Source organism: Mustela nigripes, chromosome 12 (genome assembly GCF_022355385.1).
Source record: "Mustela nigripes isolate SB6536 chromosome 12, MUSNIG.SB6536, whole genome shotgun sequence".
In the NCBI taxonomy this organism is placed as follows: domain Eukaryota; kingdom Metazoa; phylum Chordata; class Mammalia; order Carnivora; family Mustelidae; genus Mustela; species Mustela nigripes.
In genome coordinates, this window is record NC_081568.1 from 151,516,485 (window position 1) to 151,538,461 (window position 21,977).

General features: G+C 41.5%; 1 protein-coding gene and 1 pseudogene across 1 annotated transcript; both read left to right on the plus strand.

Moving 5' to 3' along the window:
• Positions 1-2,820: 2,820 nt before the first annotated feature.
• LOC132027657 (olfactory receptor 2B11-like) lies at positions 2,821-3,642 on the plus strand (annotated as a pseudogene).
• Positions 3,643-20,246: 16,604 nt separating this feature from the next.
• Positions 20,247-21,203, plus strand: LOC132028080 (olfactory receptor 2B11). Its single transcript, XM_059416730.1, has one exon. The coding sequence runs from the start codon at positions 20,247-20,249 to the stop codon at positions 21,201-21,203; it is 957 nt and encodes a 318-aa protein (XP_059272713.1).
• Positions 21,204-21,977: the final 774 nt, after the last annotated feature.

A 21,977-nucleotide genomic window follows, 5' to 3' on the forward strand; every position in this document is an offset into this window, starting at 1 on the left:
CCATTCATCCATTGAAGGGTATATTGGTTCTTTCCACAGTTTGGTGACTGTGGCCATTGCTGCTATGAACATTGGGGTACAGATGGCCCTTATTTTCACTACACCTCTATCTTTGGGGTGAATATCCATTAGTGCAATTGCAGGATCATATGGAAGCTCTATTTTTAATTCCTTAAGGAATCTCCACATACTTATCCAAATTTGACCCCTCTGTAACTTTCCCATTTGTGATATAGTTTTCCTACTGAAACAAACAAACAAACAAACAAAAAACCCTCAGTATATATTTCCTTCCCTTTCAAGTGAGAATACATTTAAAGAAAGATATTATCCTATATAATGGTACTTATACTGATAACACCAAATCATTCAAATAGATTTTTCAATCGTGCATTTCTAGATTCTAACTCAACCTCCCCCCAAATACCCACTGTATCAATGACCTGATTTTAAAATGTTGCCTGAATGAAGAAAAAAATATAGATGTGGTTTGGCAGCTTCAAACATGCTGCCTTTAGATTTTTACAATCTGACCTGTATTTCCATTAATGAAGTTTTTTTTCATAACTTCTCCATTCTTCTCCTCATTTTAAGCATGTTATTAAAGACACCAGAATTTTTTAAAATATGAAATTTCTCAACCACGTTCCTTCCCCCTATCTTATGATGGTGACATTGAATTTTTAAGCAAAATCTTATTTAAGCTCTATATTTTTATTTTCAATGAGCTTCTTGCCTGTTGGGGTAAGGTGAATTAGGCATTCGTGCCAGTTTTGCATCACCATAGATTTGCATGCTTTTTGTGAAGCAGAGGAGTGAAAAGGTCAGGTTTCTGGGCTACAGGTGTAGACTCTGGCTTTATGCTGTAGCAGCTCTGATCTCTCCTAACAGGTTTCATAACCCCCTGAACTCTGTTTCTTTCCACTTACTACTTATGTTCACCATTTATTTAGCACCATTTTTTATGTGCAAATAGTGTGTAAATTAAGTGTAAAGATCATCTATCTGGAGATGAGGAAATTGTAGAGGGCTCTCTAGTTGTTAAAATATGGGAAGCAGGAATTGAACCATGACAACAAACTTCCTCTCTTCCCATACAGTTTCATGGGTACTGTTGTGCTTTTGGTTTCTTGTTCATTATTACCATTATTATTTAGTAAAATGATCATTTGGAGAAGAGACAAGTAATTTATTTCAGTATACCTTCTATTCCCATGCATCCTTTAGGGCACTCGATGTTTCTCCAAACCCTAAAAGCTGAACATTATCTTTTGCATTTTCATGCAAGAAGGCTGAGGTTCAAAGTGTTGACATTACTCTCCCAAAGTCCTCAGTTCACTCAGTTCCTCATTTGCCAGAATAGTCGTAGGCAGAATGCAGATTGAGAAAAATTTCTCCAGTTAAAACACAGTGCTTATCGCCCTACAATGGGTGTTCCAAGCATATACACAGTGCCTACACCTGAAACAGAATCCTAAGCCCCATTTCCTGAATCATGGTTTTGTTCATTTTTTATTAAAATTAACTATATTCTTAATTAACCTACAATATTAATTAACCTGATTACACACTGCCTAAAAATGCTTACAAAATAGCATTTTTTAAATTTTTTTTTATTTAAGATTTTATTTATTTATTTATTTGATGGAGAGAGAGATCACAAGTAGGCAGAGAGGCAGGCAGAGAGAGAGAGAGGAGGAAGCAGACTCCCTGCTGAGCAGAGAGCCCAATGCGGGACTCGATCCCAGGACCCTGAGATCATGACCTGAGCCGAAGACAGCGGCTTAACCCACTGAACTACCCAGGCGCCCCAAAATAGCATTTTTAAAGAAAGAGAATAATCTCCTCCCAGTATCTTCAGGATTTCTCATCACACTTAAATATAATCAATCTCTCCTCCTGAAACACAGCATTGCATTTGCCTCTCTTATGTGGTGGTACTTTTTCTGATCTTCAGAAAGTGTCCACAATTGTGAACATTTGCAAGCTAACTCAATACACTATGCTGTAATTATCTATGAGTCAAAAGAATTAAATATATGTCAAAATACAAGGTGCTCACTCCTAGTTGCCTGACAATATGGTACAGAAGTAGTTCCTACTTGAACTCATTTTTCCAATTACACTGACTGTATTTAATAATAATTCTGTTACCCCTTTGTCCATTATCATTTCTAACACTTTCCAAAAACTTCACTCAATTTTTTAAAATTTTCCATCCTTCATTAAAAGCTTTGTTTCACCCTCATGGTGTTTGTTTTTACCAAACCCAGATTGCGTAGACTATTTATTTATTTATTTATTGACACAAGCAAGCAGAGAGGCAGGCAGAGAGGGAGAGGGAAGCAGGCTCCCCACTGAGTAGAAAGCCCAATTCAGGGATCAATCCCAGGACCCTGAAATCATGATCCAAGCTGAAGGCAGAGGCTTAACCCACTGAGCCACCCAGGCACCCCTATACCTAAAAATTTTAAAGCCTCCTATTTCACATGTCTTTTTGTATAAGTAAGTTCTGTGAAATTTTTGTGTAGTCTTCAAATATAATGTCCAAAATTATAAATAAACTGTGCATGGTTTTTATATAGCTTTAATAAGTGTCAAATAAACCACAGATCCAAAATTTAAAAACAAAAAACAATTACAAAAGTCACACTTACTCTCTAAACTGTGTCTCTCTCTTTCCAGCCATACATAGGATTGCTGCCATGGAAGGAGAAAATGTGTTTCCCCAGCATGATTGTGTTGCTGGGCTTCTCAGATTATTCATGACTAGAAATACCCCTCTTTGGAGTTGTCCTGATCTCTTAAATCTTCACCCTGATGGGGAACAGCTCCATCATTCTTTCCATGGTGGATCCCAGAATCCAGACCCCCATGTACTTCTTCCTGGACAATCTCTCTGTGCTGGACCTTGTGTCACCTGCACCATTGTGCCCCAGCTGCTGGACAACCTATTGGGTCCAGAGAAGACCATTGCTTCCTGGGGCTGTATCATCCAGGCTTACCTCTTCCACTGGACAGGATGCACTGAATGTGCCCTGCTGGCAGTAATGGCTTTTGATCACTATGCAGCTATCTGCCAGCCCCTCCAGTACACTCTTATCATGCAACCATGGGTGTGTGTGCAACTGGCAGTGGCTGCCTGGTCCAGTGGCCTGGCCAATTCAGTACTCCAAGCTATGCTCACTCTCCAGCTCTACCATTGTGGTCACCATATACTTAACCACTTCTTCTGTGAAGTACCTGTTCTGATCAAGCTGGCCTGTGGTGACACCACTGTTAATGACCTGTCCTTGGCTGTGGGAGCCATCCCTTTTGCACTGATGGCTCCCCTGCTTGTGTTAATCTCCTACACATTCATTGCCAAGGCTGTGTGGAAGTTACCTTCAATTAATGGGAGATACAAGGCCCTCAGCACCTGCAGCTCCCACTTGGTGGTTGTCATCATGTACTTTGGACCTCCAACTCCCTATCAATAGCACCCAGGACAAATTCATGTCCTTCTTCTACTGTGTTATCACCCCACTGCTCAACCCACTCATCAACACCCTGAGAAACAAGGATATGAAGAGAGCTTGGAAAAGGATCCTACAACCCCAGAGTGAGGTAATCACTGAAAAAAAAAAGAAGAAGCCCAAGTAATCTTTGCCTGTCTTCTGGGCCAATCACATGCACAACTCAGTAACTATCAGCAAGTCTGTTTCCAAATGAGTTGTCCATGAGCCCCAAGGAAAGAGTTCCCATCACTTAACAGCAACCATCCTAATGCCTAAAGAAACTCTTCCAACTAGAAAGTGCTTGGTTCTGAAATCTCAAGTGAAGCAATCCTGCTCCTTCTGACCTTCCCCAAAAGTCTGATTCTCAGTGGAAAGAACGATTCCACACATCCATAGGAGGATACGTAACACAACATTTTCAGATCCCTTTCTATAACAGCTCCCATTTACCAGATAGCATATAAGAAAATTTGCCAAAAACTTTTATACAGATCCAAACAAGATATTTAAGTAAGAATTCATTGGATTGATCACATCTTATATGCAAACCTTTTTAATCTCTCCTGTCCCTGAGGATCTCAGGTGCTCTCTCCTTTCTCAAACACCTTATCACCCTATAACTTATCATATTCTTACTTCATCAATGCCCTTTCCATCTATCTTCAATGATTCATTCATGAAAACAATTTCAGGGGCACCTGGCTGACTCAGTTGGTGGAACATGAGACTCTTGATCTTGGGGTTATAAATTTGAGCCCCATATTGAGTGTAGAGATTACTTAAAAGTAAAATCTTAAAAAAAAAGGAAAAAGAAAACAATTTCAACCTCCCCATAACAAATTTCCTTCACTTCTCTCAATTAATTAATGACAGATATGATTCAATATGCCTTTATATTTTTTCTATATGTACAAACAAATTCCTTCATTTGTCTAATTCACTATTTCAATATAGCTTTTGAAGATTAGAGACAGCCCTCTTCCATTGTATACTGATCAATAAATATTAGGCTCTATATGCCCAAGATATATCTGACATAGAACAGGGATTGAATAAAGGTTTGAACTAAGAGTTAAATACAAAGGTGGTCCCCACTTATTGATGAGCAAAAGCACATAATGTCCCCACTGAGTTTGTTCTTGACATCTGCCAAGCCATGGGCAACTCCCTTTGTTGAGTGATACCTACTTTTGATCTCTTGGATTTCAGTTAATTAACACATAAAATCATTTAACACTGTCATTGTATTCTCTTTCCAGGATACTATTTGAATATATTTATTATCTAAACTAATTTAATCCCCTCCTCTCTGATATGTCTTCTTTCTTCTATGCATCTGAGAAGAAACTGACTTCCCAGCCAAACATTTTGGAAATAGAAACAAAAACTTAGCTCAAAGAGAGGCATCTGCTTCAAATCAATGATGACTTTAACCACTGCACCATCTCTGACCTTTCCCGGGGCACGGAAGTCAATCTAGGATGGTATCCAGTCAGGACTTCGTTAGCTCATTTGAATCAGTTTGAAAGACAACTTTTCTCTATCTGTAAAATTTCTAAGAGTGGGGTGCCTGGGTGGTTCAGTGGGTAAAGCCTCTGCCTTCGGCTCAGGTCATGATCTCAGGATCCTGTGATTGAGCCCCGCATCAGGCTCTCTGCTCAGCAGTGAACCTGCTTCCTCCTCTCTCTGCCTGCCTCTCTGCCTACTTGTGATCTCTCTCTCTCTCTCTGTCAAATAAATAAATAAAATCATTTAAAAAAAATTCTAAGAGCAAGCAGGCTCACTTTACGCTCCCTCCCCTGCAAAAATTATGAAAATATGACATGTTCCATCTGTTGTAACTTTTGAAATTTATCCTTCTGGAGGAAAGGGATGCAGAAAAATCAGTATATCAGCAAAATCAGCCATCAGTAGATTACTTTTCTACCACAGTTCAGCTTTTGACATTAACCCTAACTTGTTTTTTTCTGAGAAAAGGGGAAAACATTTATGTGAAGCATCCAGGAAACTACTTCATGGAAACTGAACAATAGTTTTCAGAGGGTACTCTCAGGAGACTCCTGACAAGAATGGAAGTTTATTTCTGGGACAGGAATTTTTGGACCACATTGAACTTTGACTTACAAAGGGAGATATCAGAGTAAAACCACCTGGCTGCTCAGAGAACTGACAGGAAATTATTAAGAATTCATTTGCACCTTGAGTATAAACCAAAAACTCACATATGCAGGGTCTATGCAACACATTTTAAAAACCTACAAGAAACTTGCATTTAGAGAAAAGAAGTAATAGGGAAAGGTAACAGAAAGTTGGACTATAACCCCATGTCCACAAGCCAGTGTTTTCTCTGCCTTCAACAAGTATCCCTAGGATGTCAATGATTTATAATTTATAATTAATTAATTTAAATAATTAATTTGATGTTAAGATTTATGATTTATAAGTTATATTTAAAGTAGATTACATCTGCCCATAGCTCCTCTCGGATGTTGTATGGATGAGTTTTCTAGAATGACTCTCAGAGAATGAGCTAGCTTGTCTTCACATTATCTGCAAAGTTTTGGAGTGACTTACCTGGCATCCTGCTATGGCATAAATGTTTCTTCCCTCCCAAAAGTGTACTTTGAAATTCTAACCACAAATATGATGGAATTTGGAGATGGGGCCTTTGGGAGGAAATTAGGTCAAAAAAGGTCCACCCTCACGATGGGATTAGTGTTCTTACAAGAGACATACAGAGATTATATCTCTCTTTCAATATCTCTCAATCTCTTTGCCACTTGAGAACACAGTGAGAAGGCAGCCATCTGAATCCCAGGTCTTCCTGGCCAGCAACTCCATCTCAGACTCCCCATCCTCCAGCGCCATGAAAAATAGGAGACCATGAAGCTACCCAGTGTACAGGATCTGTCATGACATCCCGACCAGACTTAGACACTCACTGCGCAGCCTGCACAAGGGCTGTAGACATCTCTCTCTCGATACAAAGATGGGAGGGGGATGTCCTGAGATGGGAGGGGCCACAGCAGGTATATCTCTCCCATTGCAGATAATAGGAAGCTTCAGGAGGTATTGCAGATAAAAGGAAGCTTCAGGAGATAATGCACAAAGGCTTATAATAAGCCAGCAGGAACTGAACAGTACCTCAGATATTGTGACACCACAGTTTGAGAAGGAAGTGAGAGGACAGGTATAAGTGACAGATCAGTCTGTGTCTCTGTGACCAACAGACACTAAGGTGGTCTGCAGTGATCTGAACTTTCATGTTTCCATGCTTATGCATTTTAAAAATTTAGCTTGCTTAGAAAAAAATAAACTAAATAATTAATTAAAATTTAGCTAATTTGGGTACATAAAATGTCAGAAGTGCCTGCTTTCAAAATAAGTCAATCAGAGAAAGACAATTATCATATGATCTCTCTGATATTAGGAATTTGAGAAGCAGGGTGGGGGGTTGTACAGGGTAGGGGGGGTAAAAAATAAAATAAGATAGAATGAGGAGAGAGATAAACCATAAGAGACTCTTAATCCCACAAAACAAATTGAGGGTTGCTAGGGGGTGGGGAGATAGGGATAGGGTGGTTGAGTTATGAACACTGGAGAGAGTATGTGAGTGCTGTGAATTGTGTAAGATTTCACAGACCTGTACCCCTGGGGCAAATAATACATTATATGTAAATAAACATAATTTAAAAAAAAGAAAGAAAGAAAGAAATGCCTGCTCTCTAGCAACTTACTGCCTCATATTACATGCATTCTGACCCTAGATAACCCCCAAAATAATATTAATCAAGTCAGCCTCCACAACAATTCCACAGCATTAATGATAGAGTTAATTTTGCTCATTTCTGTCACCAGTGGCCTTGTGGAGGCCAAGAAAAACAAGGTTGTACCCACCTGGAGTCTAGCCCTGACAAAAGTACAGCCATCTTGGCAAATCAGAGGCTGGCAACTTGCACCCCCTCTCCACCCACTGCCCTCCCTTCAGTAGTATATGTGACATTCCTCAGTCACCCCTGGCTGCCTTAAAAGAAAAACAAATAGTTAACTTGCAGAAATCACAATCCTGTAAGACAGGAGTCTCCCTTGGTTTACCAACGTCCTAGAGATTTACAACAAAGAAGCTAATGATAGCACAATTTCCAGAGGCAAAAAACTCAGTTCTTTAAGCCCTAATGTTGCCCTCCCCACCATAAAACTGAAGGAGGCTGAGGCAGAAGGATATGTAAATAAAGTTAAATTTCTTCTAAACCTAAATCTCACTAACAAGGACACTTGATAGGAGAAATGTGAAACTTTATCTCTAAACCTCCAAGATAGTGTCAACGATCATTCCCAAGCATATGACCCACTGATATACATCTAAAGGGTCTCACAAGAAGATTTTAATTATTGGTAATGAATAACTTTTTCCCCAGACAACAGCTAGCCCCTCAAAGTCCTGGAGACCTCACTTCCAAAATTCCTTAGAGACTTACATCATCCATAACCCCTTTTGTCCTCACCCACCACCGAGTCCACCCCTACTCTGCCTTTAAAAACTCTGACTGTAATCTAGCTTGGGGTCCAAGTCCCTACTCCGCTGTGTCGGGTATACTTGGGCTCAAGCTTAAGCTAGTCAAATAAACCCTCATGTGATTGTATTGGTGCTTGGCTCCTTGGTGGTCTCTCAGACGCCAAAACTCAAGCATAACAGGCCTCATCCGGCAGTTGTGAAAAACCACCTACAAAAGCAAACATTTAGCAAAGAGCACTTCAAAGAGTTATTCTCAAATTCCACATTCAAAACACCATAGCTCCAAAACCATGAGGGATAAAAGACTGCGGTCTGTGAGAGCAGGTGGGAGTGAAGACAGTTCTAACCAAGAAGGTGGTAGCCCCTTGGTATTTTCAGGACTCAGCCTACCTGCGCTTGACTCAGGGTGGAGCAGAGGAGAGGAAACGGACTGTGCGACATAGGTGCTCTCACCCACGGACACAGAGGTCCCTATAAGTGGAGGGAAAAGAGAACACCAAGGCGAGATGCAAAACCCAGTGGCACTTTCTGGTTAAAGAAGGAGTGGGAATGATGTTCCAGGAGAGGAAGTAGCTCCTGATATGACATGGAATTTGTAAAGTTTTGCAGGCGAGGTAAACACAACACCAGGCGAGGTAGGCACAAGGCAAGATTTATTAAAGGCACTCTCTGGTGAAGTTTCAAGACTCAGGAGAAGCGGAGCCAGGAAAGTCGTGCCAGGAGGAGTTGGACACCCTCGGGCAAGTTTCTGCAACTCTGGAAAGTGGAGTGGGGGAAGTCGTGCTGGGAGGGAGTCAGCGGGGGATCTTTTATAGGGCCAAGGCAGAGATACATGGTAAGGTATTTGGTGATTGGAGGGTATGGGGTGGGGGGGGGGGGGGTCCGGATACTTCTGTTTCCTGCATAGGTATCAGATCATCTATGGAGAGGTGACCGGGGCATACATCCTTTTGGAGGGAGAGTCAAGGGTTAAGGGGGGGGGGGGCTGGAAGATAGCGGTCCCACGGTCATTTCTATCATTCCTCCTGCATTCCTAGAGCTTCTCAGTCCTTCAGGATGGTGAAAGAATCCTCTACAGCAGCAAAGAATGAGTGAGATCTTGATCAGCCCATGTGAGGGAAAGCAAAGTGCACAGAAACTATGTAACACTGCCCATTCTATTAACATACTGACATACACATGTATATACAACATTGATATACTATACATGATAGAATATATGGTGTAACTTATAATTAGAACATGTAAATATAACTTATAATGACAAAAGTGATATGATTTAGGTCACTCCTTGATAAATCTTATCACTGAGAGAAAATGACCCTTTTTTCAAAAACAGGAGCATTAATAAGTCTTATTTTTTTTAAGTTTTATTTATTTATTTGAGAGCAAGAGAGAGAGAGAAGGGTGTGAATAGGGGATAAAAAGAAAATCTCAAGCAGACTCCCCAGTGAGCATAGAGCCCAACCCCAGACTCGACCTCATGACCTGAGATCAGGATCTGAGTCTAAACCAAGAGTCAGAAGCTCAACACTGAGCCACTCAGGCATCATTAAAGTCTTATTCTCAATTGATATAGAATCAATGATAAGGTCTATACTTACCTATTGATAAGTACATCTTTGTCCACTTTTTTCAGCATAAGCAGTAGTTCCCTTGTGAAAACAGTAGTGTATGAATGCACAACAGCTCCTAGTCCTATATATATATAATTGTGTAAATTACATAATTTACTTTTCACTTGAAAAGTCTGCTTAATTTCTGTCCAGCTGAATATACCGGTTAAATATGCATCCCTGTGGCATCCTTTCCAGGTCTGGATTCTGATCCTGAAATAGATATTGCACAAAAATAACAAATAAAAGAAAGATAAAACTTTATCTATCTATATAATAGATATGTATTTTATGTAATGTACCCAAATTTTATATTTTAAATTTGTATCCTATAACATACATAAAATACACAACTTGTATTTTGTATTTACATAATATATGATTATATTATTATAATTATGTTAATATATTATTATAGTACAGTATAAACGAGTATTTACATATGCTATTGTACAGAATTCTATGAGCGGGGAGAACTGGATAGAAAGACATGCCAGCACATGCATGTTGAAGGATGCAATTCTGGAGGGACGGAAGTGAGCAGGGAGGGAGGAGATCAACTCTGGAGATCCCAAGAGCCCCTGACAGTCCTTCCTGACCCCCTCTCATTGTCTTCCCTAACTCTTACATCTCATTGAAGCCAGAACAACCTTATCATAACAATAGAGCTTCTTATTTAGAGACATTCTTATCTATCTGGACAATGTTTATTTTATTTTAATTTAATGCCTTATTTAATTAGATTCCAAGCAGGGAAAGTGACAGACCGTGTGGTGCGGTGTTAATTCATCCTAAAGCTGGTAAGATGATTGTTGCCTGTATTTTTCTTCTCCGGGATACCCCTAACACATTTGACTGTCTCTACATGGCCCTTTAGCTCTGAATAATTACAGCAATTCTCTGGAAGCAATTATAAATTAATCATTCTGGAAAAACCTCTCAGAGTGACAAACCATCAGCAAACATAAGAGTTATAACTCAGGATCATATTCCCAGATGGTGTGAAAATTTTTTAAAAGTGTAATGTTTCACAAACACAAATGAAAATCTGTTGTGATAAGTTGTCTGTCACACTTTGTCTCTCTCAAGGGTAGTACTTGATCATTCTTGGCCTTTATTGTCTTCTTGTCCTTTTTAAAATCTTGAGTCTTTGGTTTTTTTTTTTTTTTAAGATTTTACATATTTATTTGACAGACAGAGATCGCAAGTAGGCAGAGAGGCAGGCAGAGAGAGAGGAAGGGAGGCAAGCTCCCTACTGAGCAGAGAGCACAATGCTGGTCTCAATCCCAGGACGCTGGGATCATGACCTGAACTGAAGGCAGAGGCTTTAACCCACTGAGCCACCCAGGTGCCTTGGGTCTTTAAACTTTTTAGCTTACATTTTCTCGTTCTCAAATCTTACATAACTCTTTTTTTTTTTCCCTCCATGTAGTTTTTCCTGTTTGGTTAATCTGAAAACACTTACCATATAAATCAAATTTAATTTTTGAAACATTTTTCCCACTGAAGCTATCTTTCCTTTTTTCTTTCAAATAGATAACCTTTTTTCACTTATTTTTTTTAATAATTTTTTATTTTTTATAAACATATATTTTTATCCCCAGGGGTACAGGTTTTTTTTAAATTTATAATACCTTGCAGAAATAAGAGCATAAACACTGATTCATGTCTAAGTTTCTGGCATAAGATAGCCTGAAATTATTATTAATCCATGTATACCATCTGGTAACTTTATTACTTATGTGCTTTTACTGAGACACATCAAATTTGATGATCTGAAAGGAAAACCTTGGTTTATTTCTCATTTCAGTTGATTACAATAGATTGTAAAGAGACCAAATCATAGATGCCAATGAATTATGATCTAATCATCTTGTCTTTATTCTGGAACAAAAATCTTGCCCATAAATCCAGGAATGTGATCATAGGGAACCCTTCAGACATTGAGCTGATGAGTCATTGTACCTGGATCCTGTGTGTGGATATGGCCATTGCACAGGGCAGGTCAAACGTACTGCACCACTGTATGAAACAGAATGCATGTGCTGTTGAAGACAAGCCAGTGTTAACGTCTTTGTGTCTACAGAAGGTACAGCTCAAAAGTATGGCTGTGCATCGTCACATCTGCCAGTGGACATCCCAGAGGGCATTAAGTTTGGTGAGGGTAATGATGATTAGGATGAATGGCACGTCCAGAAGGAATGGCTCTCTTGCACCACCTCTCAGTTAGGATTAAGTCCTGTCTGAATCATTCTCTCTGCTCTTTGCTTTCCTTAATCCTTCTTTCAATTGTATTTCCATTGTCATGTGATAATTTCCTTAATGTCTGCTTTTCTGCACCACTGAGGTATATATAATTTACATTCGACAGAAATCACCCTTTTTGTATACAATGTAATAAACATAGCATTGTGCAACACCATTCTGGTCTAGCCACAGAACCCTTCAGTTACCCCCAAAAAGTTTCTTCAAAGGCCAAATCGGTCTATTTACACTCTATTTAGCCCCATCATCACTGCATGGCATCAGGTGAGAATTCCTTCCACGTCTATCAACAGGTCAATGGAGGAAAGAAAACAGGTAGGAAGGGAGAGCTAGACAACCACTTACAAAATGCCATATCAGGAACCACACTAAGATACTCACATATCTTTTTTCAGTTTTTCTTACAACCACTTGGTGGTCAGATATTGTTATTTCTACTTTAAAGATGCGAAGACTGATCTTCAGGACACTTACTTAACAAGGTCCAGTGGTTAACACCTGGGTGCTGGCATTTGAATCCCATTCATTTGACCCCAAGTGCCCATTTCTCACCACCACCTTTTACTGGTCTCATGTTAAATGAATATTGGTCTAGAGGTGTATCTTCTGGTGATCTGCATACATCCTTGTTTCCTTTACTATAATATTAATCACAGCTAAAATAAAAAGAAATTCCAGAAATGTATATAACCCATAACACATCCTCTGCCTCCACAGAGAACCTTTCTTTTCACTCCAAGCAGAACGAGACTCTCTCTTCTCCACTAACTATAATTTCTTTGATCATTAAATGTATACATATACTCCCTGTTCAATTATTAATCTGTTATGTCCGTATCCACACAAACTGCCTCAAGATACATTCTCCCAGAGGCTTGTACGACTAATACAAGAGCTCTATTATGGCCCCAAATATAATAATGCTAAGAAAGAAATTTCAGGAAGTCTTCAAAGGTCTTTCAGGATTAGGTTCAACTTCTTAAAACATAAAACCCAAATCTATAAGCAAGATGGAAAGTTATCACTCTCATGTCAAGGAACCAGGGAGTCAACAGCTAATGCACATCCTTGATCATCAGGCACCCTGGCTCCTCTGAATGTTCCATCACTCTTAGGGTACAGATCTGACCTTTAAGTTTCCTTCAAGGTCAAATATGTTTGCTAAGTCTCCAGCCAAAAGAAGGAGAAGAAGAAGAAGAGGAGGAGGAGGAGGAGGGGGAGGGGAGAGGGGGAGAAGGAGGAGGAAGAGGAGGAGGAGGAGGAAGAAGAGGAGGAAGAAGAAAGATGGAAAAATATCTCTGGCAGCTTTCCCAGCATCTCATTCGTCTTTTTTTCCTCCTGTGTCTGTCAGGGAAACTGGAATACACAACTCATGGAGTGCCAGGGACTGTAGACAAAACATGGGAGCAGAGGGATATGGAGGTGAAGGAGCTGAGATTTGCATAACTGGAAAGGCACCCTGTGTCTGTCTCAGTCACGAGAGTGTCCATCTACACTATGCCAGCATTTTCTGGCACAAGACTGTGGATACCATCTCTTTGTTTTCCAACTTCACAGACAATGAAGCCTCTGTGTCTCTGGGAATCATCCCACCTGGACTTCAAGACAGTTCCTTTAGACATTCCACATCTCTCATCCCATTCCCCCAGGGAGAGAACATAGCAAAGCAGTGCTTAGAACAGGGGAACTCCCCCAATCATCCCTCAAGCACAAGCTCCCCTCTTCCCTTGGGTCAGGCTTTCTCTCCATCTAACACTAGACAAAATGCTTCCCCAAATGCTGGAACATAAAAATGAAGCCACTGCCATGATCTCATCTTACTCCTACTCCAACATCTAGAGCTACCCAAAGATCATTGAATAGAAACACAGAGAGGAGAAATAGTTGCCCAAAGGTGTCATTGTCTATGATGGTTTCTAACACCAGCTTTTATTCACTTGAACTATAGCTCATGAGATAACATATGCACCATTTCATGCTGATTGTCCACCAGAAGGCTCAGGGCCATCCTTTCCATGTGACAAATGGACCAGGCAGCTGAGACCACATGTAGTAGTCAGAAAAAAATTCAGTTATTACTCTGTGGCAGTCACTGTCCTGGGTGCTTTACCAAAAAAATAAATAAATAAATAATAACAATAATAATAATAATAAATAACTAAATAAAACAAACAAACAAAAACCAACTCATTTTACCTTTGCAACACACTATGAAGGCCAAGACTACTGTTCCCTATACTTTTCTGATGACATAAGCACCACACAGAGAGGTTAGGTAATCTCCTCAGAGACAGACAGTGTGTCACTGACCATGGTATTGAGCCTGTGCTGTGGCCACACTCTCACTGAAGTACATGCTGTACAAGTTACCCATCCACTCTGACTCTATGGATGACACCCACCTGCCCTGAAGAGTTAAAAACACAGAGTCCTCATTCCTCATTATTGGTCCATTTCATCTGATCTTCTAAGAATTAACATTAATTGCAAATACTCCAAGCTCACAGACTGCATCAATTACCAGCTAACCCCTCAGACACTAATTAACCAGAACATCAGGGATAATTTCTCAGCAAAGGAGAAAAAGTTTTTCCTCTCAATGTCTTTCCAGACATTGAGAGACAGAGAAAGAGCAGAGCCCTTATAGCAATGAATGATAATAATGATGTCAAGGGTAACCTGAGACTAATTATGAAAGGGGTAGGGATGGCTTGTCACCTAAGAAATGTATCTTTAGAAGTAATCTCCACAGCATAAGCGTTTAAGCTAGCTAGTCCATGGTATCAAAGTCTCTGCAGGTACTCCAGGGACCGGCTAGAGCAGATCCACAGAGCTCCTCATTACCCAGAAGAAGTCCAGAAAGCAGAGTCTCCCCAGGAAGCAGACTCTTCCTCTTGCCTGAGAATAATCTCTCCACACTTGCTCAGAGGATCAAACTCAGGTGAGGGCAAGGTCCTAGCAGCCTCACCACAGCAAACAGGTCATGTCTTCCTGGAATACAAAGAGCATTTCCAGTGCCTCCATTCTTAAATGTCCCTCCCCAGCTAAGGCCACCACAAGCTAATAAAACCACCATTCCATAAGCAAGCCTTCTATGGAAGCCACCAAACCATGGAGGTAAGTGGTGAGGTAAGTCCTCAGCATAAACACTAAGCTATACTGGAGAGCAAAGAGGAATATGATATGGAGGAAAGGTGAGTCAATGAACAGTGGCCATAATTAAGTGGCACATGTAAAATTGTATACTTCAAGCTATAAAAGGCAGTTAGGAGGAGAACAGGCTGCCCCTGACTGTAGGTAGACCAACTGTCCATTATTAATCAGAAGAGAGGAATTTCCTCAGTGTATGAGCCTCATTTCTACTGCTGTTCAGTGTTTTTTCAAGATTTACTTGCTTATTTGAGAGAGAGAGAGTGCACGAGTGGTGAAAGAGGTGAGGGAAGAAGAAGAGAGAGAGCAGAGTCCATGCTGAGCTTGGAGCCCAATGCAGGGGTTGATGTTATAGCCCTGAGATCATGACCTGAGCGGAAATCCAGAGTCGGCCACTTAACTGGCTAAGCCACCCAGGTGCTTCACTACAATTCAATATTTTTTACAAACTTTTATCATAGTCACAAAAAGAATCCCAGTATGGCCCTATAAAGAGAACAATGGGGTTAGGCAAGCCAAATATTGCCAGTCTCAAGAGAAAGACAGCTTTGAAGTAAAACTTAGCAGGAAATTGAAATATTTAAAGAACAAAAGTAGGCAGCAGTATGTGAGGTGGGGGTTTTCTGCAGAGGTGTGTTGAACAAAAAGTCATGCTACAAAACAGGACGGTTGACACTTTCAAGGTGTGGGTGTCCTGGGTCAGGGGATAGGACATCTGGAGGTCTATGGAGAGGTAACTTCCTTCTATATAAACCAGCAATGGGAGACTTAAATAGCTGTCCCCACAGAGTCATAGTGCGGACATGGAGAGCATGTCCCTAACCTTTATGGACTTCCCAGTTTTCCAGAGTTACTGAAGGAGGACGTGAAATGACATGTGCATGGTTCCTGGTATACAAAAGGAGAGGTGATGGATGCTCACTCAGAGATGGTTTACTTCTCTTCCTCTTGTACTGCTTTTTATGAAATACTTGTGTAATCTCAATGGTTAAGGCATTTTGAGGAAGTACATCTCAGCCCCCTTGTGGGGATATGGGTATCAGCACTCCTCCAAGCCCTCTGTACATGGGAACTTGCAGGGCATGATGCAGTGAACCATAAGTGAGGTGGTTTGAAAGAAGCAGAAGGTGAGCTGTCCTGCATGACATGAAATAATATTTCTTGGCAGGCAAAGGACTAGTGTGGGATGAGCAAGGCCTGGGAGTAGATGGCCCATGACTGCATACACGGACCTGGCAGAATACAGTTAGCGAGCACACAGAGGCTGTGTCTTCAGAGTCCTCCTTGCTGTGCCAACCCACTTTCTGAGTGTAGTCTTTTTTTTTTTCTTTTTAATTAACATATAATGTATTATTTGCCCCAGGGGTACAGGTCTGTGAATTGTCAGGCTTACACACTTCACAGCATTTACCATACCACATACCCTCCCCAGTGTCCATAACCAAACCACCATCTCCATAGCTTCCTCCCCCCGACCAGCAACCCTCTGTTTGGTGAGGTCTTGAGTTTCTGAGTGCCGTCTTAGGGTAACACCACCCAAGAGTACACATGTCATGGGGACAGGACTGGAAACTCAAGCTCACCCTGAGAGAAGTTCTTGTGCTGTGTGCGAGGAAGGACAAAGTCCCCAAGACTCAATACCCTTGTTCTGACCTGGACAACTAAATGGGGCCTTCACTGGCTTATCTGGGTGGTGGAAATTTTAGGCTGAATTTTAGATTGAAGAAAGAGATCTTGGACTAATAGGACTATAAAACCCTGTGGTCTAGTCCTTGTTTCCTCAGCTCATAAGTTTATTTCTCAGGTGTTCTCTCCTGTTTGTTAGTATGGGAACATGTTCTGCTGACTCCCAAGAGGAATTCTTGGTAATAAAAATATATGGCAGTAGGAGATACATCTATACATGTGCCTTTATCTATGGGTTCTATGTCATGCACAGAATGATATACATCACAGTTTTTTTCAATGGGTTCAAAATCTCCCTAGCCTAACAGTAAGTGTGGTGTGAGTCCTATTATTGACATATCCCATGGCAGCTGCTAAGACAGAGAGATAGGACAGTGGTGAGAAGCAGAACTAGGGATTCAGTGTGAGAAGAATACAACCGTACTCCTGCCACATAACTGTCTAAGGAAATGGTTGTTCTGTTCTCAGGTAACTGGAACACTTAAAGGTATTTCTGCTCTTAAGACCTGAGTCTTAGAAAGATGACTCCACTGGGAATGTGAGTAATGGGTTAGATAAGAGGGGTCCAGATGCTGGTTCTGGGCAAAGACGGCAGAGGCGGGGAAATTGATAGCGTGTGCTCTGACATTATTTAGTGAAGCCTATAGGATGTCCCCAATGAAATATGGTCAATGAGGGCTGTCATCAGAAATAACCTGAACACTCTGAGTCAGGGTAACTGATGCAGAGGCAGCCAGGAATGGGAAGGAAGGTGTTGGACTGAAGTTGGAGGAACAAGCAACAGGGTAAATTTGAGATGTTCCAGTGAACAGTGTCCAAAAGGGAAGAAGTGACAGAGACACACATCTGGAAGGACTCTGCTTGAGTGTGACTGTGGCAGATGTGGAAATCGCTGTTTATCCAGGGAAGCAGGGTAGTGCCCCGGGAACACCTCTATCTGCATGATAGGAAGGGGTAAGGAGATCAAAGGAGTTCAGAGGCTGGATCCAAAGCAGTTCCAAGTGTGAGGCCACAAGGCATCCGATGTCGAGCAAGAAGGGTCAGGTTGGGCTGGTATCCAGCTCTGCAGTCAACCAGCTGGAGGTGTGTGTGTGTGTGTGTGTGTGCATGTGCACCCATGCACACCCGGTACACTGGCCTGAAAATTACAGTGTCTCCTCTTCAATCCCTCACCCCTTTCTCTCAGGTGACATTACTCTCCCGTTTCTGTCGTTCTTTTCTGTCTCAGGGATCTGCATGAATGCTATTCATTTTTTAAAAGGCAAGTGATTTTTTGAGTTATATTCTGTTTGTTTTCTGTTTACTGTTATTTTTGTAGGTTTTTTTGATTACATATATTGATTTATTTTGTTGATTAAATTTTCTTATTAATATATATGTATTATTTGTTTCAGGGGTATAGGTGTGTGACTCATCAGTCTAGCAAAGTGGCTTTTTAAAAATTTTTTATAAAAATATAATGTATTATAAGCCCCAGGGGTACAGGTCTGTGAATTAATTGCCAGGTTTACACACTTCACAGCACTCACCATAGCACGTGCCTTCCCCAATGTCCATAAGCCACCACCCACTCCCTACCCCCACTCCCCAGCCACCCTCAGTTTGTTTTGTGAGATTAAGAGCTAGCAAAGTGATTTTTAAAGGCAAAATACTACAGAGAATAATGGTTAAGAGCAAGAGCTTAGCTTTCACCCTTGGCTTTACCATGTGCTACTATGTAAGTAATCTATAGCAGACAGTCTATCTTCTCCAAGACACTCTGCCAACAGCAAAATGGAGGTAAAAACTTCCCCTTTACTGGGCCATGAAAGCACCAAGTGATTATAGCATCTGGCTCATAGTGAGTGTTTCATGATTTGCATTCCTTATTTAATGTGAGCGCCATACCTACCCTGTGTCATGCCTGGTTCCTCCAACCTTATATATCTTTCCTACTAGCCCTGCAACATTTCCCTTTCTTATCCAGTATAGATGCTGGCTGAGAAGAAACTTTGGAATCAGAAACCTAAGAAAGGGAAATAGTGTGAGTGCTTTTCATCTTGAAAGGTGGACAAGCCTGATTTTGCCCCTCCCAGCTCACTGAATCGAAAATGTGTCCTGAGCTTCCTTTAGAGATAAAATAACTTTATTCTCTAAGAGTCACCCAAGACATAGTTTCCATATTACAGAAGTGTAATAACTGGGTGTTCCACAAGAATATTGGAAAGTGTATGTAGTTTTGAAACAACAGAGGGAGAAAGGTCATTTGCACTAAGGTATCCATTGCAACCCCAGAGTTGGGACTGTTTTCAAGTAACACCAGGGTTCTTAAGAATGCAAGACTTGGAGGGAAGGGCAGCCCTTGTTTATTGCAGCAGCATTGAAGAGATCTCCATGAATTTTATAGTTTATGCATAAAGCAGCAAATAAGGAACTAAGGATGAATCCTTCTCAGTCTTCTCATGCACTATATCATTGATGTCATAAACTTGAGGGTTTTCAGTTCTAGGAAGAGTGTAGGCCCTGGGGCTGATGGACCTCAGCGTAAGGGACCCATGAATCAGCAAGTGGTAACCCAGTTGCTTTCTAAAAACTACAGAGTCCCAAAATCAAATCAGCTGTGCTTTGTGATTGTAAAAGCTGCTTCGCAACAAAGTTGTGCAGGAAACCTAAATGTCCATCAAACTGTCCCATAAATGTTAGCTCTAGAGGCAGTCTGATCCTTCAGAGACAGCTCCAAGGGCTGTGGTTCTTACACATCCTGGGTCTTTCTCCCGGTGTTCAAACCCCTATGCTCTGCGATCTTATTAGGTGCCATGACCAAATCAACAGCCAAAGTGACTTAGCTCCTTCACTCCAGGGTCTCAGAGGATCTTGGATTGTACTTTTTTTTTTTTTTTACTGCAAGGTGCATGATAGTGCTGCCTGCATGTAAAAGGCCCTGGGAGAGAGATCAACATGTTCAGGAAACCAAAGAACATCTCTTCATGTTGACAGAACCAGGTTGTAAACCTTAGCAGGTGAGTCGAGTGTGTTCCTATCCTGCTTGATGCCATTTCTCACTTCCCTCCTATCACCACTTCCAAAAGGCAAAGCAAGAAAACCAAAAAGTGGTCAACTCCCTGTCAGTGAGTTTGCAGAGAGAAGTCAAACATTTTAATGGTGATGGGGGATGTAGCAGACTTTGACCAAACCAGAAGAAAAAATTTTATTTATTTTTGATACATTTTCACAAACATCATACTGCTCTATCATCCCCAGAACTTGACAAGTATTTTCTTCCCACGTCACAGATACAAAAATTGAATTCCAGAAAGAATAAATGGCATAGTCAAGGTCACAGGAAGCAGAGCAAAACACATGGGCAGCTGCTCTGCCTCCTGGTTCTGACTCCCCCACATCTCAGGGTCTCCACAGAGGTAAGACAGGATGCAACTCTGTAGGAAAGCTCAGGCATAGCCATTATGAAGGCAACTAATTCCTATTCTCAGGTTTCATTCACTTTGACTCATCACAGGCTCCAGAGAATGCCTCAGCATGAGAGGTGACAACCAGAGCTTCTTGGAGGATCTCCCTAAGGACTTCATCCTTCTCGGTGTTTCTGACAGGCCATGGCTGGAGCTCCCCCTCTTTGTGGTTCTCCTGGTGTCCTATATTCTGGCCATGTTGGGAAACATCGCTATCATCCTGGTGTCCCGGCTGGATCCCCAGCTCCACAGCCCCATGTACATCTTTCTCGGACACCTCTCCTTCCTGGATCTCTGCTATACCACCACCACAGTCCCACAGATGCTGGTCAACATGGGCAGCTCCAGGAAGACCATCAGCTATGGTGGCTGCACAGTGCAGTACGCCATTTTCCACTGGCTGGGATGCACTGAGTGCATCGTCTTGGCCGCCATGGCCCTGGACCGCTATGTGGCCATCTGTGAGCCCCTCCGATATGCCATTATCATGCACCGCCCTCTCTGCCAGCAGCTCGTGGCTGTGGCCTGGCTCAGCGGCTTTGGAAACTCCCTTGTTCAGGTTGTGCTGACAGTGCAGTTGCCTTTCTGTGGGCGGCAGGTGCTGAACAATTTCTTCTGTGAGGTGCCAGCCATGATCAAGCTGTCGTGTGCAGATACTGCCGTGAATGATGCTACACTGGCTGTGTTGGTGGCCTTCTTTGTGCTGGTGCCCCTAGCCCTCATCCTTCTCTCCTATGGCTTCATTGCCCATGCAGTGCTCAAGATCCAGTCCTCCAGGGGAAAGCGCAAAGCCTTTGGGACCTGTTCCTCCCATCTGGTGGTGGTCTCTCTCTTCTACCTGCCTGCCATCTACATGTACCTGCAGCCCCCTTCCAGCTACTCCCAAGAGCAGGGCAAGTTTATCTCCCTCTTCTATTCCATAATCACCCCCACCCTCAACCCCTTCATCTACACCCTGAGGAATAAGGATGTGAAGGGAGCTCTGAGGAGACTCCTGTCAAGGACCTGGAGGTTCTGCAGGAGATGAGGCTCTGAGACATGACAGTCCCTGTTGGTGACAGAGCCTGGGCAAGCGTGTTGTGTGCTGAAGGAGTCGACACCCAAATAGCACAGGTGTTTTGAGAGATTTGAAAGCCCCCCCCCCCCGCCGCCGCCAAGTCACTGTCCCAACATTTCACCTTCTGTGTGGTCATGGTGCCTAAAACCCCACCCCTCCCAATAGTCTTTGTTCTCAGAGGCCATTTGTTTTTAGGATTCGTTTAAACAGAATTGGTGTTCAATAAGTTATTTGTCAAATTATTTACATTTCTAGTTTCCTAATTCTTGCCCCTTTTCATCTTCCTATTTTTTTCTTATTTTTCTCCCATTTGTCTCTTTCCAATCTTCCTCTTCCATTTTCATTACTCCTAAGGATACATAATGTGAAACTGAATCATAATCTGATATGATAATAAATTTGTCTCCACATATTTTTTTTGTTTTTTCTTTATTATTTTTATGTAACTTTAATTAATTAACATATAATGCATTATTGCTTTCTGAGGTAGAGGTTAATGACTCATCCGTCTTATATAACATCCAGTGCTCATTACATCACATGCCCTCCTTAATATCCATCACCCAGTTACCCCATCCCTTAGCCCCCTCCCCTCCAGCGACCCTCAGTTTGTCCCCTATGGTTAAGGGTCTCTTATGGTTTGTGTCCCTCTCTGATTTCATCTTGTTTTATTTTTTCCTCTTTTCCCCTATGATCTTTTGTTTTAATTCTTAAATTCAACATATGAGTGAGATCATATGATAA

Excerpts from the sequence above, each read along its gene's own strand:
- LOC132028080 (XM_059416730.1), top strand. The coding sequence starts at position 20,247 with ATGAGAGGTGACAACCAGAGCTTCTTGGAGGATCTCCCTAAGGACTTC.